Source organism: Ursus americanus, chromosome 12 (assembly GCF_024610735.1).
Source record: "Ursus americanus isolate L20-20 chromosome 12, mUrsAme1.1.p, whole genome shotgun sequence".
Lineage (NCBI taxonomy): Eukaryota > Metazoa > Chordata > Mammalia > Carnivora > Ursidae > Ursus > Ursus americanus.
In genome coordinates this window covers 56,416,638-56,441,225 of record NC_142138.1, presented here as the reverse complement: position 1 = coordinate 56,441,225, position 24,588 = coordinate 56,416,638, and the positions used below count along the sequence as shown (strand labels likewise).

At 40.2% G+C, this 24,588-nt stretch overlaps 1 protein-coding gene across 2 annotated transcripts in view; it reads left to right on the top strand.

Annotated features, from left to right (window-relative positions):
* Positions 1-24,588, top strand: part of VAV3 (vav guanine nucleotide exchange factor 3) — a 340,350-nt gene that overhangs the window by 147,656 nt on the left and 168,106 nt on the right. For both annotated transcript variants that reach the window (XM_087866143.1, XM_045801631.2), the window contains exons 3-10: positions 3,627-3,685; positions 5,939-6,004; positions 12,485-12,593; positions 14,337-14,429; positions 16,621-16,689; positions 18,561-18,664; positions 19,980-20,079; positions 24,314-24,409. In XM_087866143.1, the coding sequence (XP_087722269.1) occupies positions 3,627-3,685; positions 5,939-6,004; positions 12,485-12,593; positions 14,337-14,429; positions 16,621-16,689; positions 18,561-18,664; positions 19,980-20,079; positions 24,314-24,409 (696 nt within the window). The remainder of the gene's footprint in view (positions 1-3,626; positions 3,686-5,938; positions 6,005-12,484; positions 12,594-14,336; positions 14,430-16,620; positions 16,690-18,560; positions 18,665-19,979; positions 20,080-24,313; positions 24,410-24,588) is intronic.

The following is a 24,588-nucleotide window of genomic DNA, read 5'->3' as shown; positions in this document are numbered from 1 at the left end:
TTCACATTGTTCTAGTAGGAAAATTTTGAAAAAGCTGATTGGCTGGAGAATGTTAAATCATTGTTATATACATACACTGGAATGTCGTACAGCATTAAGGTGAATGAAGTAAATCTGAATGTGTTGACAACTGTCTGGGATATATTGTTAGATGACAAACTCATGTTGTGGAAAAATCTGTATCATAGGAACATAGTACCTAAAATAACAATCATGAAGAAAAGGGAACACATTTATGCAAGAGTCACACCAGATTTTTAGCAATGGTGTCCTTTTTAGGCAGAAGGTGTGTATGGAGGGGACAGCTTCTGTGTATTACTATGTTATTTCAATTTGACAAAATAAACATGAGTCCTTTTCAGATACTTTAAACAGCAAATTTTGAAATAAGGTGATAGGTACTAGGGCAGAGTTCTGTCCTACGGGAACACAAAGGACCCAGACTGGAGTGGGAGATGTCCAGGAAGGCTCTGGTGGAGGGAATGGCCTGTCCCAGCTCAGGACGTATGTGGTCAGCCATGGAGAGGGACACCGAATGAGAGCGGCCTGCTGAGGAGCACCCCAGCAGACAGCCTTGGGGCCAGCTACCTTCATGCTTTACTTAAAAGGTTGCCCAGGTTGTCCTGGGTGGTTCTTCACTTTACCATCACAGTCCATCAGCCATTATGCCTAAACACTTCTCCTCTATCTCGACTGCAGCTGGCTTAGCCTTCTCATTTCTCACCCGGACGATTGAGAAAACCCCCTAGTCAGTCTCCCGGCCCCTAGTCTATACCCCATGCCCTCCTACCCCCGTCTGTAGATGTAGGGGTAGATGTAGGTAAGGAAAAATCTCCGTGGTATGGATTTAGTAGTTGGTTGTTGGCCTATTAACTTGCAAATGTTCTGACTAGTTACCCCTTTGTGAGAGTTCATGTCTATAATTTCGTATTATGCTGAGGTAACAATTTAGAAATTAATACATTTCAGGGAAAACAGTCTTTTTACTGTCCTGGGGGATATTTTCTCTTGTAAATATTCTTGAATACATGTTTCTCATGTCTGGAGAATCTGGCATTAATTTGTGTACTTGTCTATTCCAAATCCGGATATGCTCCACCTTTATAGAATACACACTGTTCTAAAAACACTACGTTGACTAAACAGTCGTATTTGCTTTGGCTAAACTTCGAGTTAATGGATGGACTTGATGTACAGTCAGATAGACACGAAACTGAGAGATGGTCCTAAGAGATTCACTTTAAGACACGCTATGTATTATTCTTCTGTCCTTCTCATCCACTGAATTTGCACCTTCATTATTTTTCTACTACTGAAAGGTAATAAGTAATAGTTTTAAATAAATAATAGGAGTTGGTTTCATCTTGTTGATTTTTCAGAAATGTTTGTACTTTATAGACACATTTAATGGAGGACTAAAGTGATATACTATCTTCTGGCTCCCTCTGGTGGACAATTGTACAAAAAATCCAACTGCCGTGTTTTTTGGGTGGGGAATGGGTTGTGAATAGTTCTGATTGTTGCTGGAAAGGGGAACAGCAAAACACATTCTTATCTTTAGGTACATCATAGTAATTATAGGTAATATCCCCAGGAATAAAATGCATTTCTATTAAAATATAAAATAGCAGTAGTAAAATACATCATAGTAGTAAAATACATAATAATGTTATGTATTAAAATAATACATGTTATTGCCATTTTTCTTCTTAGCAATGGCAGTGCTGGGACCATTGTGTAATATAGAATCAGAAGAGATTTCACCCCACAGCTTTAAAACAGCGCACATCAGGATAAGGCTGACGCTGAAATGTAACAATAAATTATGTAACGAGTAATTTAAGTAACGTAATGTAAATAATTACTCGTTAATTCACGAATCTAAATACTACTCCACAGATTATTCCAGAATCTCCCGAAAGCTAGACGTTTCTCTCAGTAATGCATAATTCTGGAATTTTAGCAAATGGTTATTTTTATTTTGAATCAGTTTATTTTGATAAACTTATTCATGATTTTCTAAATTTACAGACTCACTGAAGATACTTTTATCTTTATGATGGGGAATTAATTGATACCTAGTTTCATGTAGGTGGTTGTGTCTTTCCTATCAAATGTTCAACAAGGTTAAACCAAGAAGAAATTGCATACTCTTTCAATTAAATTTTATTTTATTTATTTTATATAATAATTTTACATAATAAAAGTTCACATTTATTGGGTGAAGCATTTGATGGGCATTATCTCATTTAATTTTTTCAATAACTCCACGAGGCTGGTAGGTAGTTTTGTTATCCACATTTGATAGAGGCTAGTAAAGGGGAGCTTAGCTGGGATCTGATGAGCCAAGGCTCAGCCGGGTAGTCTTGCTCCAGGGGGTATGTTTACACCCTCAGCAGTACACCACCTCCTGAGGCAGGCGAGAGAGAGCTGTGTGTGCGGTGAGCACAGGAGAACTCGCCATTAGGTTTCCACGTTTGAGCTGAGAAATTAGAAGATTACCTCAGCTCAGAGAGAGAGTTTGCCTTTTTTTTCTTCTTCTTTTTTATTCCTCATTCTGAATAGTCCTTATAGAAGAACCTCTTTAAGTTTTGTTCAGTTCGAGACTTAGGACAAATCATACCTGTTACCGTAGAAAGAGGCTTCATGAGAAAAGGACGTTTTAGCTCTCTGGGTTCCTCACTCAGTCTTTGAGAGAGACGCCCTCCGCTGTAGAAGTGGTAAGGAAGGGGAAAATCGCTAGGCTCTAAAGCTGAAACTCTAGCAGGGCACAGGTACCGAAGTCTTCATGAGAAATCTTCAGAATACATACAGATAATCAAGGGTTTAGGAAACTCTTTTTCTGCAAATACTCAGAATTACAGTAAGGTAATTTTCTTAAAGTTGGCCATTATAAGGAATAGCTCTCATTTAAATACTTTTCCTGTATTATCTTTTTAATTCGTATAATGAATGATTATGAATAAGCTAACTATGATTATAGGCAGTATCCAGATGAGAAAACCGAAGCCAGGGACTTAAGTAGTTTGCTTGAGGTTGCGTGGCTAAAGAGAGGCAAAGCCGGGATTTGAACTGTGGTCTGCTCACGAGCCCGCATCCTAAACCGCTTAGCTACACAGCAGCGCTGCCCAATAGGACTGTCTGCGAGGACGGAAGTGTTTGACGTCTGGGTAGTGCACTTGAAATGTGGCTAGTACAACTAAGAAACTTAAGTTTTTGTTTTTTTCAATTTCAATTTCAATTTAAATAGCCTCGTGTGGCCAGTGGCTACTGTTTTGGACAGCGCACTTTTACAAGACCTTTCCGATTCTGTAGAAGTGGAGGTACGAGACCTTTAGTATTACCCTAACTCCTTGCTTTAATGATAAAACAAAAACAAAAACAAAAAAACGAAACTGCAAACCAAATGCTTGGTAATCTGCTTAGAGTTGAAAAGTTAAAGAATGGACAAGATTATAACCTAGGTGTTTATAATTCTCAGAAACAGCTCCTCCCATAATACGCTTGGTTGGCGTCTGCAAATTCAGGTTTCCACTGCCATCGTTGATGTTAGGTCGTAAGACTATTTAAAAAAAATTATCTTTTCTGAAATACACATCCAAGTAACACTTTTCCTTTGTTCTCAGGTTATAGAAACACTATCACGACTTTCTCGCACACCTATAGCGTTGGCTACAGGAATCAGGTAATCTCGTTTCTCTGTGGTTCATGTGTTCCATTCCTTCAGTGTAATGGTTATTTATAGAACGGTTACTGTTTGTAAAGTACTTTGCATGCAGGGACCACGTCTCATTCATGCATGTACAGTGCCTGATATAAGTTTGAAATTAATTGAGCAAGTAAAGATTTATTTGTAAAGTTGAGTGATACACGTTGGCTAAACATCATTCTCAATTCGCTGCTGACTGTTACCGATAGAGTACTTTGTTTTCTTAACTTCCTCCAACATTTCATTTCATTACATATAATTCATCAAAACACACACAAATGCTTAAGTAAATAAATACTTGACAAGTTGTTGTAGTACATTTATTTCCTATAGTCCATAACAATAACTCATAACTTTAGGAATTTAAAAAGTAATCGGACAAGTATAAAATGATATGTATACAAGGATGTGAGTTGAAGGATTGGTACTAAATGGAAAACTTGGAAGTAAATAGGTTAAATTAATCATGACATCTCCAAGCCGTGGAGTATTATGCAGTCAGTAAGCATGGAAATAAATATAGACATGTATGTCATATTGGGCTTTTCCTGTTTTAAATACTACATACTCAAGTTATATAAGTCAGAAGTTTGTACTATTAGTAATGTTAGAAATACAGAGAAACAGTTTCGGTAGCCAAGCAGCTAGGCTGCATGGAAATTGAGTGGATTTCATTTTTTATCTTGTTTCCTCACAGCTCCATACTTTAGTCTCCAGCCATTATGGGGTTCTGTGATGCTGTGTCTCTCCCTCTATTGATTCCACTTTTCCCTGTCCAGCTTACATTCAGATTTTAAGGGAGAGGATATAAGCACGTCTTACAGGACTGATCGGCAGTGACCAGGCAGCCCGTTCCCTGGATACAAAGCACAGTGACCTCAGGGAGGATATCCTGCAGACCGGCTCTCAGAAATGGGTTATGACTTTGGCAGCTTTCTACAGAAGTAATCTCTAGCTGGATTACGCGTTTAGCACCTTAAAATTTGCTCTGTGTGATTCATCTTTCCACATTAATATATATTTTATGTCGTTATATGTAAACAGATTTTGTAATAGCCTGATTCTATTTTTATGTATTTATGTATTTTTGATTCTGAAAGGATATACATTAGAAGGTTTTCTTTTCCTTTTTAATTATTCTTATCTATATTTTCAAATTTTTCTATAATGGACTTGCATTGGTATAAAAGCATAATCAAATGTGCCTGAATTTATTTAAGAAAAAAAAAAAAGATTTGAAACTTAGGCATTTCTCACACATTTTAATTTGTTCGAAAAATGTAAGTTCCTTAAATGTCTTAAGTATTCAATTAATCCATAAACTAATATGACAATCTGCTTTTCAATGTATTGAATATAATTATTTAGCAATTATTTAGAGCTCATTTATTATTTTGATGGGTCCTCTTGTTTTTATGAAACATGACATGCTGCCTGCATATAAAGAAAGTAAAACTTCTGGCACAATAGTATAATTATGATTGTGTTAGATATGCATTTAGGGCATTATGTTGGGGTTATAAAAAAAGTACATAATGCATTAGGCAAAAAAAGCCAGTGGCTAGAAATAGGGGATAAATGAAAGTGCTTTTCTTTTAATGGGGAACAAAGAACACATCCTACTCTCCCTAAGGTCTGGGGTTCACTCATTTGTCCAATAAGTGAAAATAAAAAATACAACTTAAATATCTTGAAGTCTGAGTAGAATAGTGTGCCAGAATCAATAATCACATAAAAAAGGGCACGGACATTTTGGTCTTCTAATAATTTTTATCTATATTTAGTGGGCTGAGTCATGCAAGGATGATTGTTACCAAACTATTTGTCAGTCAGATCAGATTCCACACTTGGAGAGAGACGGTGCCAAAGGCAGGGGCACTGGGGCGGCTGCTGGTTCTCTGAGCTGGGGAGCTGCAGAGCCTGAGGTAAGCAGCACATGGCAGATCAGCTGAGCACATTAGCATGTCCACAGCTGCTCAGGTGACAGCGGCGACCACTGGGTAATTGCTACAGCTAATCTGGGGTAGCAGGTGCCACGGCGTCCCTGGGGGGCCCCATGCACCACCACAGGACGGGCACTTTAGGAGAAGCCCAGGACGTTGTGTTCACCATGATCACTGATCTGACCACTGTGGCAGCGGCTGAGCTCGGGCATTTAGTGAGAGCTAAATGTCCAGCCTAGTGGGGGCTTATTCATCTTTTTTTTTTTTTTTCCTCTCTCTCTTCTAGGCCCTTCCCAACAGAAGAGAGCATTAGTGATGAAGACATCTACAAAGGCCTTCCTGATTTAATAGAGTATGTTGGGCATCTTGAGCAAAATTAAACCCCTGCCAATGTTTGCATCCTTTGAGGGTTTTAACCATGATGTTAAAATAGCTTTCTGAGCGGAAAAGTGACTTAATTAATGATTAAGACGTGTCCTCAAACCAGGGATGGAAAGCTTCACAAAATGTGCCTCAACTGGTTTTTAGTTTCTTTTGCGTGCCCCATGCCATGCCAGTCCCTCTGATGAGTGAAGAGACAGATTGCAATGAAGTAAAATTTGGAAGTTTCTCAAAAGCATATTAGAGGTGGTGGGTGAAACTAGAATTAGGCAGTTTAGGAACAGTGACAGAGAAACAAGATCTGTCCTGGAAACGTAGGGCGGATAGCGCATGGTCTGTAAGTTCAAGGCAGGGCGACATGAGTGTGGGCTGGAGTTCTTCAGGGAGTTTCATTAGGTGGTATTTGTTCTGCACAGAGATTCCTTCTGGGCTTTATTATTTAATAGGAGAGGCAAAAGACCCTTGCACCTGATTATCTTCTGCTGATTGAATGACTTGTGCAGATTACAAATAAATATAAAAATGATCCCCACCCCTCCAGGAACTGATGACAAAGATCAGGCATGTTTGCAAAGAATTATAATAAGAAATAGATTATGCTCCAAAAGGGATGCAGGTTCTGTGAAAATTTTTCCATTCATCCATCCTAAACCACCAGCACTCAAGCTTGTTCTTGCTATAGGACCTTTGCACTTGCTCCTTCTGCCCTCATGGCTGACCCCTCACCGTTCCAGCCTTTGCTCGGACATCCCTCCACGGAGAGGCAGGCCTTCCTGACTACGCTGCCTAAGTTGCTGCCGGCCCCTCACCTTGCTCTGTGGCTTTAGGGCACTCACTGCTGCTCGAGGCAATCTTTGTCTGCTTCATTTATTCGCCATCTCCTCATTAAAAGGTCAACTTCGTGAGGCCAGAGACTTTACCTTGTTCTTGGCTATCTTCCTAGAACTTTACACAGTGTCTGGTATATAGTAGGTCCTCAATAAATATTTGTGTTCTGAATGATTAAGCAAAATTGCATCAAGCATCTCGTCTTCTGTTTGCCAGCGTTAGGCTTCAGGCCTGAGCTGTCTCGTCAGTTCATGTGAACTTGAGAGCCTGTTTCTGTGCTAACCATGTGACGTGCATTATCTCATGTCATAACCTTAACATGATGAGGTTGTTCCTATTCTCCCAGGTTATGAAGGAGAAAACTGAAAGCTAAGAAACTTGCTGAAAGTCATAGAGCTAGTAAATTTTAGTCTTCGGATTTGAACCCAGATAGTCCTTACTCCAGAGCTGAGGTTCTTCCTCACTGAATGGACCCCTGGAAGCACCCTGAGTTGCCCTCCCTCCCCCCCGAGGACTTCCAGTAGAAGAGCAGGGGACAATGCTGACAGGATGGCCAGCAGCTTGTCCCAGAATACGTGGAGCTTGAATGGGCCTCAAAGCCTTGTGTTTTAAATGTGGGTGAAGGATAGTTTGCTAGGTCGTCTTAAAACCTCCAAGAGCTCACTGATCTTGAGCATGACTGATGCTGGTCGTCTCCCCGAAACGGCTGCAGTCTTCATAAGGTGACTGTAAGGTCACTGGTAATATAACCAAATCCTTCGATATTAGGAAGATTATATTATTTCTTGGGGCACCTGCATGGCTCAGTTGTTTAAGTGTCCGACTCTTGATTTCGGCTCAGGTCACGATCTCAGGGTTGTGAGATCGAGCCCTGCATTGGGCTCCATGCTCAGCACAGAATCTGCTTCAGATTCTCTCTCCCTCTCCCTTTGTCCCTCCTCTCACTCCCAATTCCTTTCCTCTCTCTTTCTTTCTCTCTCTCTCTCAAGTAAACAAAAGATTTAAAAAAGAATATATTATTTCTAGAGCTATTATAATCTTTTTTTAAGCCCCACCAATGGTCGCTTACACCTGGTAGCTTTCATAGCCTTCCCTCATCTTGTTGTTTTGATGTCAGGATAAATCCTCTCAGGATGCACCCCTAGCTAAGTTTGGAGAAACCCGGGCTCCTGAGCCAGCTGCTCTGAGACACCAGCTCGCGCTGCGGGAGATACAGCCTGCTTCAACTCTCCATCTGGTGGTGGAAGTTCCAAACATGGTCTCATTCCTGCAAGTGCTTGCTTTTGATTTTCACTCTTAGGTTTGTTATGGTCTCTATGGGCTCAGATCCTTCTGATTTTGGGGGGTGAAAGCACCCCACAGGAAGCCCCTAGAACCAACACTGGCCTCCTCCCTACTGCAGAGGGAATCATTCTACTCCCACGTGGAGAGAAACAGAGAATGGGACTGAGACGGTGTGAGATGGCTAGGTTGCACAGTGTCTGCTTTTTCTCCTTTTATGATCACGGTGTTAGTCATGGTCGTATATAGATGACCTGGACGCAGGAAAAGTAATATACGTTATTGTTGATTTGTTGACCATTTGAAGAATCACGGTCATCCTTCCCTGCTCCCACCCTCCATTCATTTTATGCAGATCAGGAATTCTCGATCAAACTATTAGCAAGAAAAGCTGCCTTAGCGTGGGATTGAATAACAAATCCAAGCACTTTTGCCCAATCTTGAGTGTGTGTGTGTGCGCGTGGACACACGCATGCGCATGCCTACACACGTGTGCATACAATTCTTTTTTAAAAACTTTCTTCCAGTTTTATTGAGAAATAATTGCCATACATCCTTGTGTAAGTTTAAGGAGTACAGCATGATGGTTTTACTTACACATATTGTGAAATGATTACCATTATAGGGTCAGCTAACATCTATCCATTCAATATAGACACAATTAGAAGAAAAGACAGAAGAAAAGGTTAAAAAAAAATTCTCCTTGTGATGAGAACTCTTAAGATTTACTGTTTTAACAACTTCCCTGCATACCATGCGGCAGCATTAGCTACGGTCATTGTGTGCTACCTACGGTCCCTCGTCCTTCTTACCTGATTGATGGACGTTTGTACCTTTCTCCAATTATCACAGCCCCCCTCCTCCACCTCTGATCTCCCCGAGTCTGTTCTCTTTTACAGCGAGGTTTTTTTTTTGTTTTTTGTTTTTGTTGTATTGTTGTTTTGTTTTTGTTTTTTGGGTTTTTTTGTTTTGTTTTGTTTGTTTGTTTTTAGATTCCACATGTAAGTGAGATCACACAGTGTTTGTCTTTCTTGGTCTTATTTCACTCAGCATAATGCCGACGTTGTCCATCCATGTTATTGCAATTATAGAATTTCTTCATTTGTTTATGCTGAATCATATTCCATTGTGTGTGTGTGTGTGTGTGTGTATTGCAACTTGTTTATGCATTCATCCATCAATGGGCATTTAGGTTGTGTCCATGTCTTGGTTATTGTAAATACTGTTGCTCTGAACATGAGGGTTCAGATTTCATTTTGAATTAGTGTTTTTGTTTCCTTTGGATATATTCCCAGAAGTGGAATTCCTGGATCAGGTGGTATTTCTATTAATTTTTTGAGGAACTTCCATACCGTTTTCCACAGTGACTGCACCCATATGTAGTCCCCCCAACAGTGCATGAGGCATCCCTTTTCTTCACGTCCTCACCAGGATTTATCTCTTGTCTTTTGGTGATGGCCGTTCTAACAGGCATGGGGTGATCTCTCATGTGGTTTTAGGTTGCATTTTCTTAATGACTAGTGATGTCGAACATCTTTCCATGTACCTGTTGACCCTTCACATAACTTCTTTGGACAAATGTCTATTCAGGTCCTTTGCCCATTTTAAATTGGGTTTTGTGGTTATATGAGTTGTATTAGTTCTTTATGTATTTTTGATACTAACCCCTTCTGAGATAGATGGTTTGTAAACATTTTTTTCCCATTCCGTATGTTGTCTTTTTACTTTGTTAATGTTTTCTTTTGCTGTGCAGAAGCTTTCTGGTTTGATGCAGTCCCACTTGTTTATTTTTGATCTTGTTGCTTGTGCTTTAGGTGTCATATCTCCTACAATGGTAAAAGAAAAATCTGTATGTATTCATACAGCATGTGCCTCTACCCTCATGGGAAATAGTCAAAAGCAACACTTCAGCAAGATGTTTTTTGGGGGGTGGGGGGGGTGGTCAAAGACAGTGGAGCTGGGATTAGAAGTAGCAGGGAAATGGATTTCATAACCTAGCTTCTTGTTGAACAGGATCCTTTCTGATTCAGAGCCTGTTCCTTCATCATTTCTTATCTCCACTCCTTCATGGACTCCTCACACCTTCCCATCCTTTGATGTGTTATAGGAAGTGTTCAGACTGGTTTTACTTCCCCCTGTTCTCTGGTTTGATTGCCTGCCCAGAACCCTCGGTATGGAAATTCTGGAATTACCTAATGACTTGCCATCTGCCCAGTTTTACTGAGTAGGAAGCTGAGTGTCATCCTTCACTCCTTTCCCCCCTCCCTAATTCTGACTGGTCACCAGGTCTGGTTGACTGCACTTGACACAGTCTCTGAAGTTCCTCCGTTTCTCTCCTCATCTGCCTTTACTCTAATTATGGCTCTCAATATCGCTTACCCATAGGGTTTCATTTCTGGGCTTACTGTCTTCTTGTTGCCTCTACTCTGCCCCTATATAAAACCCCATCTTGCATCCCAAATTGCCATGTAAGGCTGCGCCTCCTTTCACAGGTTGGTTTTAGCTCTTCCCTCTGGGGCTCATATTCACTTACCTGAATGGGATACCACTCTTGACATTGCTGGGCTCTTCCAACCTTCTGCCTTTGCACGTGTGGGTATCCTTTGTCTAGAATGTTCTTCCCCTTTTTTCACTGGGTATGTGTCACCTCTGATAGCAGAACTGTGTCTGCCTCACCTGCAGCCATATCTGTTGGAACATAGTAGTATTTATTTAGCAAAAATCTATTGAATAAATTGATAAATACATTCAAGATCCAGTTCAGATATAGTATCTGTTGTGAAGCCTTCCCTGACTTCTTTAGTCAGAGTTACTCTTTCCCTCACTCCTGCATTCTATGTTCCTCTGCTCTGTTGCACTTCTAGAATTACGTGTTGACATGCTGTGCTGTACACTAGACTATGGGAGAGTCCTCGGATCTCCTTGATCTGTGCGTTCCTAGCACCAAGGAGTCTGGACCTTAGTAGGTTCTTAGTAAATGTCTGCTGGGTGAGTGGGTGGACAGCTAACCCTAGAACCAATTTGCCTCAGAGCAGAGTTCTCGGAAATGTTTGTTACCATCAGATCACTCTGCCTTAAGGCACCTTTCTTTCTTTTGGGTGTTTGAAACCGTTCATTCCTGTCAAAGGCTTCCAAATAATCCTTCATGACAAACACAAACTGGTGATTGACCCTATTTCAAAAAATGATCCCAGTTGTAGAGTGACATTTCCAGTTAGCGTTCTTATTTTTGTGCATATCAATTTATAATGTTCTATCTGCACAGGCCCAAGAAAGATGATAAGGGCTGGCAGCATTGAAGGGGTTGAACTTTTTCAGAGAAATGTGAATGCTTCTTTCTAACAAGTCTGAATTTGTTAATCTTAATTCTTTGAGATTATTAGTAATAGCATCCATTTATAGAAGTCTCAAACTGAAAGGAAAAACATGAGTAGTAACAGAACATGTGACAGGTGGAACCAGCTATTTCTGCTTTGACTGAATGGGTTTACGATATCACATGAAGGGTTTAGGAAAGGTCCATCTGTCAGTCACTGTGTATGTGCTTATGGGAGCTTTAAAAATAGGGATGGTTTTCAACTGTCAGAAGGCCAGCAGATTTCAAATAGTATTTAAAAATGCCTTGTGGGCTTGGGACCATTTCTTCAAACAGGTAATAGCAGAATCTGGCTGAACGGGGGTGCTGTGGAGACCCTCTGTGTGGGAAGGAGCATGGTTGGAAAACCACTGTGTTAGATGTCGGCTGTAATAACCCTGCAGAAACTTTTGCTTTAAAAAAACCATTTATAAACTATGAGAGCCTCCGCAACTCCCTGTCTTTCCCATATTAGACCCATTAATATAGATGATCAACCTCAGGTCTCTAAACAGGAAAAATGGGGGCAGTAGGGTAGAGTGATCAGAACACAGAAGGTAAGACAGACTCAGTTTTAAATCTGGACCTGCCATGGACTAGCTGTGTTTTCACGGGCAAGTCAAATAAACAATCCTTATTAGTTCTCTCGACTTCGTTATCTGTATTGGATTACATAATAATGCCTGTCTGATAACACAGTGCATGCTGGGCCTGGGCCAACTGCATGAGACCCTGTTTGCAGAGTGATGATTTGTGTGCGTGTACGTAGTAAATACTCAGTGAATGTTGGCCGTCACTGCCCTCCTTGGTGGATTCTGTGGTTGGGCGCTGTGCTCATTAGGAGGGAAAAAGCTGTAATGTGAAGCTTTTTGACTCTTTCCGTGAATCCCGTCCTGTTTTTTCTCTGGATTTTCTGTGAGGCTGTATATAGCTATTGCATTTACTGCATGATAGCAAATGACCTGAGTATCATACCCTGTGTTTCAGTGAAACGCACGTGGAGGATGAAGAAGGTCTCTACGACTGTGTTTATGGGGAGGACGAAGGAGGAGAAGTCTATGAGGACTTGATGAAAGCGGAGGAAGCACATGAACCCGTAGGCGCCCGCTTGCCTTCTGTCTCGAGTTACTCTGAGTATTTTAGTAGGACAGTGACTCCTTGCAAGACTGAGTCATATAATTACTTATATAACTTCTGCTGGAAGAGTTTTTTGTTTTCTTTTTACCTTTGCTGGCTTTTAACTATATAATCATGACTTACTGCATTTGGAAACACACGGACATGACATTTTGCAGTTCAGAACAACCGTAGGGAATCTTGGGTCTCGTCCTTTAATTTTCCTTGTCAGGAAAGCAAGTCTGCGGGAGAAATGACAAGCCACGCAGCTAAATAGTAGCAGAGTGGCGACAGGACAGAATCCCAGGGACTCATGAAATTATCCTGAAAGGAACTGTTCTCTTACAAAGCAGTTAAATCTTCTTTAAATTTGATGTAGCATTAAATATATGTTAAAGAATATTTCTTCATATTTGTTAAGGGTGTTAAGAAGTAGTATTTTTTTTCTTTTGTTTCACTAAAGGGCTCCTAGAATTTTTGCTGTTTTATAAACTTAGTTTCAGATATCATCATAGTCAGTCTGCACCCACAAAGGTTTCTCTGCCCTTAAAATATTTAACCATTCAGCAAGAATTACTTTGAATTTTTTTCTCACCCATAATTTGAAAAAAAAAAAAAATTCCGTTGCAGAGGCTTGTATTAATGTAGTCTTTTTTTTTTTTTTTTTTTTTTTTAATACAAAAGCCTTTTCTTCTTCAGCTGGGGGGTGGTTTAGGTTTTTTTAGTGCTTTGACAAGTTTCCTCAGCTCTCTTTATAGTCTTTAATAAAAGGCTGGAGGTTTGTCCAGTGGCCCAGATAGGGAGCAGTCGCTTCCGTGGGTTGGAAACACATTACCTGGTCTGTGTTTCGTAAATGCAGTGAATGTGCTTTAACCCCACAGGCTGTCTGTGGCAGGATTTTGAGTATTTTTAGGTGACAGAGTATCATCTGTATCTCCTAGAATTATCGCCTGCTTTGGGTACCAGCAAATTCTTCAGTGTGTCTCCCAAGGGCAGTTCATTTAGCTGGCAGTGCCAGGCTGTTTATATGGGACAGGGTTAATAGCAGTGATCATTTCAATGCGTAGGGTCCTTTTGTATGCTCCTCAGGGTGCTACGTGCTTTACCAGGTTATCTTACTTACAGTTCCTTGGGATTAGAACTATAGTTCTCTCTGTGTTGTAGATGAGAAAACTGAAACACCGAGAAAATAGGTAACTTGTTCATAATAACAAGCTTATAACAGAAAAACGGGTACTCAAACCCAATTCTGTCTGCTCCCCGTACCTTCGCTCTTCATGCTATATACCTCCCGTCTTAACACTAAGTAGAAGAGCCAAACCCCAAATGTTAATTCTTAAAAAAGTATTTTAGGATTTTTACTTACCAGATATCCTTTTGTTATTTTCCAAGTATTTCTACAGCACTTGTGTGCTGTGCATTAAGAAAACTATATTACACCATGTGCGATGTTTCCAGGTTCAATAACATTTATAATGAGATGTTTTCAATATAAAGAGTGTCTATACTCAGAAGTTTATTTTTAATTATTGGATTACTTAAAACTTACACGGTTCAAAATTTTAAAAACAGATGCTTCATAAATGCAATAAACATATTTCAGTTACGTGTTTTATCAGAATGGGAAGCTTAAGAAAATCTGCGATTTTGAGTTCTTTCTATATACTACCAGAGAGACTAACAGATGTGTTTGATTAATTTTTTTTGATAACTCTAATTGCAGAAATGTCCAGAAAATGACATACGAAGTTGCTGCCTCGCAGAAATTAAGCAGACAGAAGAAAAATACACAGAAACACTGGAGTCAATAGAAAAAGTAAGTTATCGCGTATTATTTTTGATGCCTAAGTACTGCACTTTATAGTTAATATAGAGGACTCTCCGTGTCCGCTGCGTGTGTATTTTTAAGTTTCAGTAGAACTTAGGATTTAAGGATCTCAAAGCAGATTTATTCATTCCACAACTAGCTACTGATTTCTTCGTATCTGAATGGCACTGTGTTAGACGCCAAGGATATAGCAGGAAACACAACAAAACTCTGGTTCTCATGATACTCTCTCTCTCCCATGGAAGGGTTTATAATTTAAGCAAATAAGTGTGCCAGGTGGTGATAAATTCTCGGAAGAAAAAATCAGGGAAAGAGGACAGAGAGTGATGGGGGTGGGCTGGTTTTATTTTATGTAAAGTGATAATGGAAGGTCTGTGGTAAGATCACATTGAAGCAGACAGCTGAGGGAATTGAGGGAGCAAGCCGTGCCAACATCCCAGAGATGACAGTTCCTGGGAGAAAGGCCCTCTGATGAGACCGTGTTCCACATGTTTCAAGGAACAGCTGTAGCCCAGGTGGCTGAAGCAGCATGAGTGAAGAGAAGCAGTGAGCGCGGAGAGCCGGTGAGCCACCGCGTCCGTGGGGGGGCATAGAGAACACTAGCTCAGAGCTGGAGTGTGGGAGTAAAAGAAGGGATACGATCTAATAATGTACGTTTTTCACAGCTCGTTCTGACTTTTTGGGAGAAAAGTTAGAAGGCTAATGCAGTAACTGGATTGACAGAACACGATGGTATTTGTAGAGCTGGTGAGGAATGGTCAGATTCTGAATACATTTTGCGAATAGAGCCAAGTGGATTAGATGATGAACTAGGTGCGGGATGTCTGAGAAAGAGAGCGATCAGGAATGCTAGGTTTATAGCATGAATAACTGCCTGAGTGGTGCGGATTGTCCCTGAGATGGGGAGGACAGGTTTGGGAACCACGAGTCTGTGGGGACATACTAAATCTGCAGTATCTCTCAGTTTCCAAGGGGCTGTGTTGAGGAGGGAGTTAGATATATGACGCTGGCATTAAGGGGAAAACTTGAACTGACAAATACGTTAGGCATTTATCATGATGCAATGGAATCTAAGGCCATGGTACTGAATGAATTCACCTAGGGAATCAATGTTGATAGAGGAGAGGTTCGAGGCCGCCTCTGACAACTTCCGCATTTAGAGGTCAGGGAAATGAGAACCAGGAGAAAGTTTTGGACATTTAGGAAAAGAGCTGAAGGTGTGGAAGAGTTGTTCGGGAGGGGGGTGGGAGTAAATTGGCTAGGGAAATGTAGTAGGATTATGCGGTATCACAGGCTCAATTGCAAATTAGACTGTCAGTCTAATTCATGTTTAACTTCTTTGGTACAGGCACGACATACATAATGAGCTAGATTTAACCAGGGTTTTTCTTCTTCCAGAAAAGCACAGTGGAAGAGGAGAGTAGAGGGTGAAGGGTGTATGCAGGCAAGTGATTCTGATAATGGTTTATGGAGTGTGAACTGGGTAGGAAGGGAAGTGAGGACATGAGAGATATAGGTGGTAGTGGTCAGAGAGTTGATTGCTTGAAATTAATGCTGTAGAGCCTTGTAGTTGTTGATAATGAGAAGGTCTTGGGATATGACCACCAGAGTAGAGAGCTGAGCTAAGATGGAACACAAGATTACTGGAAGACAAGGAACTGAAAGGCCAGGCTATTGGAAGGATCATTTGCACGTACTGAGATTGCCAGGAATGGACGTTGGAGTGGTAAGGGAAACCAATATGGCAGGCCAAGAACTAAAATTCTGAAGGAATGAAGGGGATGATCCATAGATTGCACAAGTAGATACTTGATCTCAGGAATCTAGAAATCTCTACAAGGCATTTGAGGGATATTGTATATCAGTCCTCTATCTCCAAAATACTGCCTTTTCTTCCCCCCCCCCCAATTCAGCCAGTAGTGTTCTTTTTTTCTTTCTTTCAGAAGTATTTATTGTGAAAACCTCTTATTCTATACTTTAAATGTGTTAACTTGTGTTATGTCTTTATATCTCTAGTCAAGTATTAAATCTTTAAGATGGAGAACACAGTTTTTGCTTTTTTTCTTGGTATTATTTATATGCATAAACATTTGACTTTCAATAAATATTATTTGTTGATGAAAAACTATTATTAGGATAAGCTGTGCTTAATTCTTACTTCTCTGTTGTATCCTTTTAGTATTTCATGGCACCACTAAAAAGATTTCTGACAGCAGCAGAATTTGATTCAGTATTCATCAACATTCCTGTAAGTAAAAATATGCTAGCTAAAATTGTGGGATGCTTCTATAAAATCCCCATCTTTTATTGGGTTCCAGATTCTGATTTTAATATTTTCCTGTGTTCTTTAAGAATTTTAACTCTATTTTTTGCCTCCTGGTTTCTCATATCCTTTTTTTTCTAGAAATAAAGGATATGTCTTCAGCCAAAGTCAGTTGAGATGCAAACTGAACACGCAGGGATAAGATTCGTGTATTATCCTTAACTGCTTGTCAGGAAGAGGTCGTCTGAGTTAGAGAATCCCTGGAGCCACTGTCTGTCTTGTGGGAACCCCCTTATGCCCCACTCCCTGCTCTTCTGCTACTCGGGCCCCTCAACCCCATCCTATAGACGCTGGTCTGAGGGCATCAGTTTCTCCACTTCCTAGGCCTCTGCTCTGTGGTGCTTTCTGCCTCCACTTTCAGTTGTACTGACCTTAACTTCCATTTCTGAAGTGCACTCCTTCCTTACTGTTTAAGAGTCCATTTTAGTGGTTAGATGTGAGGAGCTTTTCTTCACATTTATGTGAGCATTTTGAATTTCAGAGCCCCCTACAATTATCTTACGTAATTTTAAAGGCTAATTACCTAGTAGCATTGAAACAAACCAAATGGTGTGCCAAGCGGGATCATACTGGGCAAGATTCAAGTTCCAAAACCTCTAAACCCGGCTTGGGTTTGAATATATAGCTCAGGTGTACGACATATAAGGCTTGGTGCACAAGCTTGCTTGTTTGCCCTGAAAGTTCCCTACTCCTTTGGTTCTGTCACATTCAGCGTCGATGTGCATCAGTCAGGTTATTGCCCTTGTCCCTGATTTTGGCCCGATGAAGATCTTCTCATGGACTCGTAGCATAGCAGGAAGAAAGAAGTCACGCTATCAGGCAAACATTTAGCATAAAGCAAACCGCACGTTCTAGTCAGGTGAGCGTCTTGAACCACCTCTCTGCTCTCACTGTAACATAGGGCTCATTTGACAGTCCTTACTCTTAGGGCTTTCACAGGCGCTTCCACAAAATGACAGGGCCAACATATTCCTGTTTCCTGTCCACCCCACTAGGGAAAGAGCTTGCCGTGAAGTCAGTGTGGGCACCAAGGTACAGGGAAGGGATAATGGGAGAACTGGCGCCTAGATTAGAATTTCCTCATTTCCTGGCGGTGACGTGTATTTACCGCCTGACTGAAAATTACTTGCTTATCAGGAGGAAGGTGAAATTCTGACTTCTGAGTTGCTCTAGGAAACTGCCGAGTACAATTTATCTGCTCTTTATTTATGCCATTAGCTGTCTGGTTTCAAGTAATTTCGTGTGATGATTGTTAGCTGAGCACCAGGACACCACTAATTGACCAAAGTGCAAATCTACATTTTTATGTCCCAAGGACATGAATCATTACTTTATTCCGTCAATAAAACATTAAGCACTTGGATAGTTTTACTTAAAAAATTAAAGTGATTATAATGAAAATGAGCTGTACATATTTTTATACAAGGAATAAATTACCCTTTAATAAGTAGTGAGATAATTTTTTTTTCCCCACAGCACACTGACGATTCAAGTCCAATCTGAAACTGCTGCTTTCTATGCACTTGGCCGGTCTGTCCCTCCTCTTCCCTCCCCTTCTCTCCTTTTCTCTCTCCTTCCCCTTTCTTTTCCCCTCTCTCTCCTCCTTTTCCCTCCTCCACTTCCTCCTCTCTTTATCTGTGGTAGCAGGTTTCTATATTGAGGGCGTTCAGCATATCCTTGAATGACAAGTCTAGCAACAGTAGAGATTTTAGGTTTGGGGTGATATATATATATTATTTTTTGGTTCTGATTTCTAATTAACTTTGACATGTTTTTTGTTTTTTTTCTTTCCTAAGGAACTTGTAAAAGTTCATCGGAACCTAATGCAAGAGATTCATGATTCCATTGTAAATAAAAATGACCAGAACTTGTATCAAGTTTTCATTAACTACAAGGAAAGGTAACTTCTAACGTTTTTTTTTTCTTAGAACTTTTAAATGTTGTAGCGATCAGCTTGTGGGTTATAGTGAGGGTTAGTATTGAAATTGCTCATAAATAACGATTACTGCTGTCCATTAAGATACGGCCTGGGTAGTAATTAGAACAGGGGACAGTTAATCTCGATAGCAGTTTGAGCTCTCTATTGTATCAAGAAAAAGGAAAAACAAGGATCCAGAGTTTTGCACTGCAAGTCAGACAGTTCAGGTTCTTTTCTAGACCCTTTACTCCTGAGTTCTGTAGTTTTCAGGAAGTCGTTTTAATTCTCTGAACTGCCTTTTCTCCATCTGCAAATGTTGGGAGTGGATTAGCTGGTGCCTAGTGCTTGTTTCCACTCCCATATTTTATAATTCTCTCTTTAAGGCAGTTTCCCTTTCTAAGTTTGAAAAAAAAAAAAAAAACCATCTTCTGAACAACTCATATGAGTTAAAGTACCAAGAAATTTCACTTAAAATCTCATTCTCTCTTTAAATCAAGCACTGCAGTTCCTAGTGCTAAGAAGTGGCTCATGACTAGCTTTGCCTCAACAACAGTTAGATAAACATGAACTTATTAGGTTTTCTTTCCCAATGAAAAATGAAAAGAAACAAATTACCCAACCTTTTTGTAAAACATCTCTATTACTCTATGCTGCCCTTCCTGAAGTGGCCTCAGACCCCATGCGGTATGAATTCTCTTCCATCCGGCTCCGTTCAGGCCTCTCATTTGTTCCCGATTTTTAGATAGTGTGATTTCCTTAAGTAAAAAGCAGGAAAGAGTAGGAGGTTTATTAATGAGTGGAGTCATGAGGGGTGATTAAATAAAATCGTAGTATAAAGTAAAACTGTTTCTGAGTACTCATAAACAGTAAAAAGTTGATCTTTAATAGGAACCTAAACAGAAATTTTTAATTTTGTTTTTGGGACGTTCACGCGTACTCAACGTTAACAGTCATTAAGCTGGTTTGTAAAATCTACCTGCTGTAAAAATGCTCAGTGGGATTAATCCCATTCAAATTTAGAAATAAACATTAGCCCTTTTAATAGCATGATACGAGTGACCCTTATTCTGTGGCTGTGCATGTGGTGTGTGTTTAAAAAAAGTGAGAAAGCGGAGCCTCGGAGAGATGACAAGGAGTTCGCCCAGGGCCATGTAGGCAGTTAGAGACACAGGACAGGTGAGGTTTGCTCTGATTGTCCCCAGCTGTGGTTCTAAATAGATGGGAATTCTGCCTCTTCTCCTTCCACTTTATTCTGGCTTTTCTGTCCTACAAATCTCTCTCCTTTTTTCCCTTTCAGGTTGGTTATTTACGGGCAGTACTGCAGTGGAGTGGAGTCGGCCATCTCTAGTTTAGACAACATTTCTAAGACAAAGGAAGATGTAAAGCTGAAATTGGAGGTACCTGTTTATTTTTTGTTTGTTTATGAAATCAGATGAGCCGATGAGCAAAATGGGTAAAAGGGAATGGGAGACACAGGCTTCCAGTTACGGAAGGAATAAGTCATGAAAATACAAGGCACAGCGTAAGGATTGCAGTCAGTGTTATTGTAATAGTGATGTAGGGAGACCGATGGCAGCTACCCTTGCAGTGAACACAGCACCGTGTGGAAACTTGTCCTATCACTAAGCTGTGCACCTGAAACTAAGGAAACATTGTGTGCCAGCCGTACCCCCAAAAAAGAATAAGAACAAAAATAGATCTATTCCTTTTCAAGAGCAGTGCAATAGTAAATTTCCCCACGTATTCTAAATATAATTTCATGCTAACTTTATAAAATATTTTCATAGCTAGCTCTGTAAAAAATATAGTAATAATATTATAGTAAAATCTGTGACTTATGGCTCTCTGTTTTACATGCATTATCTTGTTAGATCCTTATGACTCTGTGAGATACGTACAATTAATTTTCTTCCCTTATGGATGAGAATGCTGAGGTTCAGAGAGATTATGAGTAATTTGCCCAGGGTCACCTGGGTAGGAAGAGGTACAGGATAAGGAAGATCTATGGGAGATAATGTACATGGAGATTAAAAATGGTTATTAGGGGCGCCTGGGTGGCACAGCGGTTGGGCGTCTGCCTTCGGCTCAGGGCGTGATCCCGGCGTTACGGGATCGAGCCCCACATCAGGCTTCTCCGCTATGAGCCTGCTTCTTCCTCTCCTGCTCCCCCTGCTTGTGTTCCCTCTCTCGCTGGCTGTCTCTATCTCTGTCGAATAAATAAATAAAAAAAAAATCTTAAAAAAAAAATGGTTATTAAAAATATAAGACATTTAGGATCAGGTGTATAAAAAGGGCATGGATATTGCCCATAAGAGGGAAGACAAGACAGATACAAGTAAGATTAAGGCGTATGTGACGAGCGATAATAGGGCTCCACGAGTAAGACTGATCACTTCAGTACAGGTAGAATGTGGGAGCTTTCTCTGGAGAGGTACTATCTGAGTTAGGTCGCCAAAGAATGGGGTGAGTCTTGACAGGTGAGATTCCATGGAGAGCATTCTGACCAGATGAGTTGGGAAGGTTTGAAAAATGAAGAGTAGGCTAGAATAAACAGAGCACGTGGTAGCAATGGAGAATCTGAAGATTGTGTTATTTGTGTGTGTGCGTATCATTTCTTTTTCACAAGAAGAGTTTGCACTTTCAAAGAACTTTTGCAAAAGATTATAGTATATATGAATTATCATCCCAACTGTATTATCCATATTTTTCTTAAATGTTGGGTAGAGATACATAGTCAACTCTTAAATGGCTGTGTTTGACTTAGTTGAGTCTCTGGTGTCCCCTTTGCTGTCTTTGTTCAATTTAGCAGTGAGGTCAGGTGATGAAAGGGAAAAATAAAAGAGGCACGTGATTTTCAAATGAGAACTCTTTCATTGTTTTAGCATATTTGGTACGATTTCATAACTCCCACAGAGGGGCACTATTGGTTAGAAAGTTTACACATCAATAGGCTACCAAGTAACTGTACTAACTCTCTATCATGGATCTTTTTCCCATACTTCTTACAGTCCCCTAGTGATGCGGACTTTATGCCTGCTGGTAGCTTGAGTCACCGTTGAATAATATCCTGGCAACCCCGTTAGTGTAAAGGGTTCCTGCTCCTCTTGGGAGAATAGAACCTCAGAAGCCTAGAGCTATAAGCTACCTTTACTCAAAGTGTGATGATAAACTTTACAATTTATACAACTAGTTCCTAACAGAGCTACCGATAGAGCAGTTGTTTTGTTTTGTTTTGTTTTTTGAAACAAAGATATAGAACTCTGGCTCAAGATAGGAGTCAGTCAAACCTCCATTGTATTCAGCATTGTGGGGATGTTCCTCTCCCTTCCTTCAGAGTCACAGTCCGTGTCCTGCCTATGACATACTCTGGGACTCCAGGGACATAGTTTGTATGATCACTGTCCATCTGAGGGAAAGAGAGAACCACCGGCTGAGTTTGGACGGCCCTGGGGAAGGGTCTACTGGCTGTCCGTTTTTGCCTGAAAAGTCACTACTTCTGACCCAGGACCCTGATTTGCAAGTATTTAATCCAACACTTACTGTGACACCTCGATAGTTATTCTTTGCTGGGACTGTCCTCTGCAATGCCTGGCATGATAAAGGGGAAGCTGCCCTAGTCACGGTGTGTCTCTGGTCCCTTCATGTCTTCAGTATTTGCTTTTTCTGAGAGCGTGCGTGAGTGGTGGGGAGGGGCAGAGGGAGTGGGAGACAGAGAATCTCTAGGACCCTGAGATCATGACCTGAGCCAAAATCAAGAGTCGGACGCTTAACTGACTGAGTCACCCAGGAACCCCATGTCTTCAGTTTTATGGTTACTTTTGCTCTTCGTGATTTTTGTCTTTTTTCTTTTCTACTTTGGAACCAAGAAAACGTAGGGCCAAGGGTAACAGTCTCTTTGTCTCGTCCTGTAAGCTGGCTATCCCTATTCCTTTATTTTCTTCTCAGTTAGAATGGGAGTTCAGCTAAGCATGGGACTGGATGTTTTGGAAGACTCATTTCTATCCTTTAGTTACTTTCAATACTGATAAGCATTCACACCTCAGATTCAGACCCCCCCCCCGCCGTTGTAGGAAATGCTAGCAATGTTAGTTTTTTTTTTTACTTCCTGAGCCTGTGACTTAGAACTTAAAGGAATGAATTCTTTCCCCAGTAGTTTTAAACTGACTTCTATAATATAACAAAGTGAATTTTAAATGTGTAATATTTCTCTCCCTAACACTATGTTAAGATGCCATATATCTATGAAGTTTAAGGTACACCCTCAGTTCCAAGGAGCTTAACATGCAGCTAGGGAGATGAGACTCATTCATTATAATAATCTTAACAGTTTAACCTCCTATTTGAGACCCATGATCCAGAACTCGCCACAATCTGTAGAAGCAAGAAATCAGTTGACAGAGTTATTCTTCCCAGTGAACTGCAGCAATTGACAAGACATGAGCTAACATGTCCAGATTTGTGTCCCTAGCTCTTAAGACCTGTAGTCAAATACTCATTAAGTCACTCTGGTCATTAGAGCTAATGGTGTTTACTTTGTAGCCCCTGATAATATATCCTTCCATGTGCCAGAAAAGCTAAGTGTGGGCAAAGGGGAAACAAACTCATGAACAAAGCAGTATTTTTTTTGAATGCAACTCTTTCTATGAACTGGAAAATTCCTTGGTCTGGGATGTACAGTTGTCTGAGGATTTTGGACTTAGTTTCTCGATAATAATAATTTTATGGAACTTGGTTATTTTTTAAAGCTAGATCACAAATATGTGAGAAATGGTAAAATCAGAAATGCAACTTGTTCAAGGTTACAGAGCCAAGCCTTGATTTGAATTCACGCTTTGATACTTCAGAGTACTTTCCCCAAAGCTACAGTTAATGTCAAAAGAATGGACACAAGTCAATACTATTTTTAGATAAGCTTTTAAGAAAGAGTGTGAGATGAAAAAAAATGAGGCTTTTGAAACTTTGAATCCAATAATTTATACTTTAACAAAGTTTAAGAGTCAATCATTCCATTTCATTCAGTTTCACAAAAATTTATTAAGCAAGTACTAGATTCTTAAAGCTGTAAAAGAGATAATATATTGGGAAGATATCGTGTACAACAAAAGTTAAAATGCAAACAAGGCACAGAGGGAGAGCACAGTTTTGGTTGGGTTTATCACAAAAGGCCTAGATGTATAGTTCTTAGGATGATAAATTTCGTTGGAAACTGGACCAAGCACGTGGTGGCTGGGGAGAACAGAATGAACCAGGGCGTGCCAGTGCGGAAGGCACGTGGCCAGTTTGATGAGTGGGGATTTGTTCTTGATGCTTGGCCCAAGGGTGGCTGGGGGTGATTGGTAGAAGGTAGAGCTATAAGGGTAAGTAGAAGAAGACCTCAGAGAGCCATTAGAGAAAATAATTTTCATGCATAAAATGACTCATTAAGTCATTTTAGAGTTGAAATGCTACAAGGTTTATTTGTCTTTTGGGTTTTTAATTAGATACTTTCTGTTTTTCAGAAAGGATTATTAAGAAGGAAAATAACAAGATATTTGTTATATAATAACAGTTTTGTTTATGGCCTCTGCGTCTTTTAATGCTTGCTTTATGACTCCCTTTGATAAAAGTAACAAAGTTTTTAAATTTCATTAGGAATGTTCCAAAAGAGCAAATAATGGAAAATTTACTCTTCGAGATTTGCTTGTGGTTCCTATGCAACGTGTTTTAAAGTATCACCTTCTCCTCCAGGTACGTAACTTGAAACTGTCAGTTTATGTGTTCATTTATTCACTTAACAAAGTGTTCATGAAGCATCAGTTATGCCCCATATGCTCCATGTTTGGGGCTGTAATACACCCCTTGTGATTTTTCAATGATTAGTATAGCTAAGTGGGAAATAACAGAAGAGCTGGAAACTTTTTCTTCCT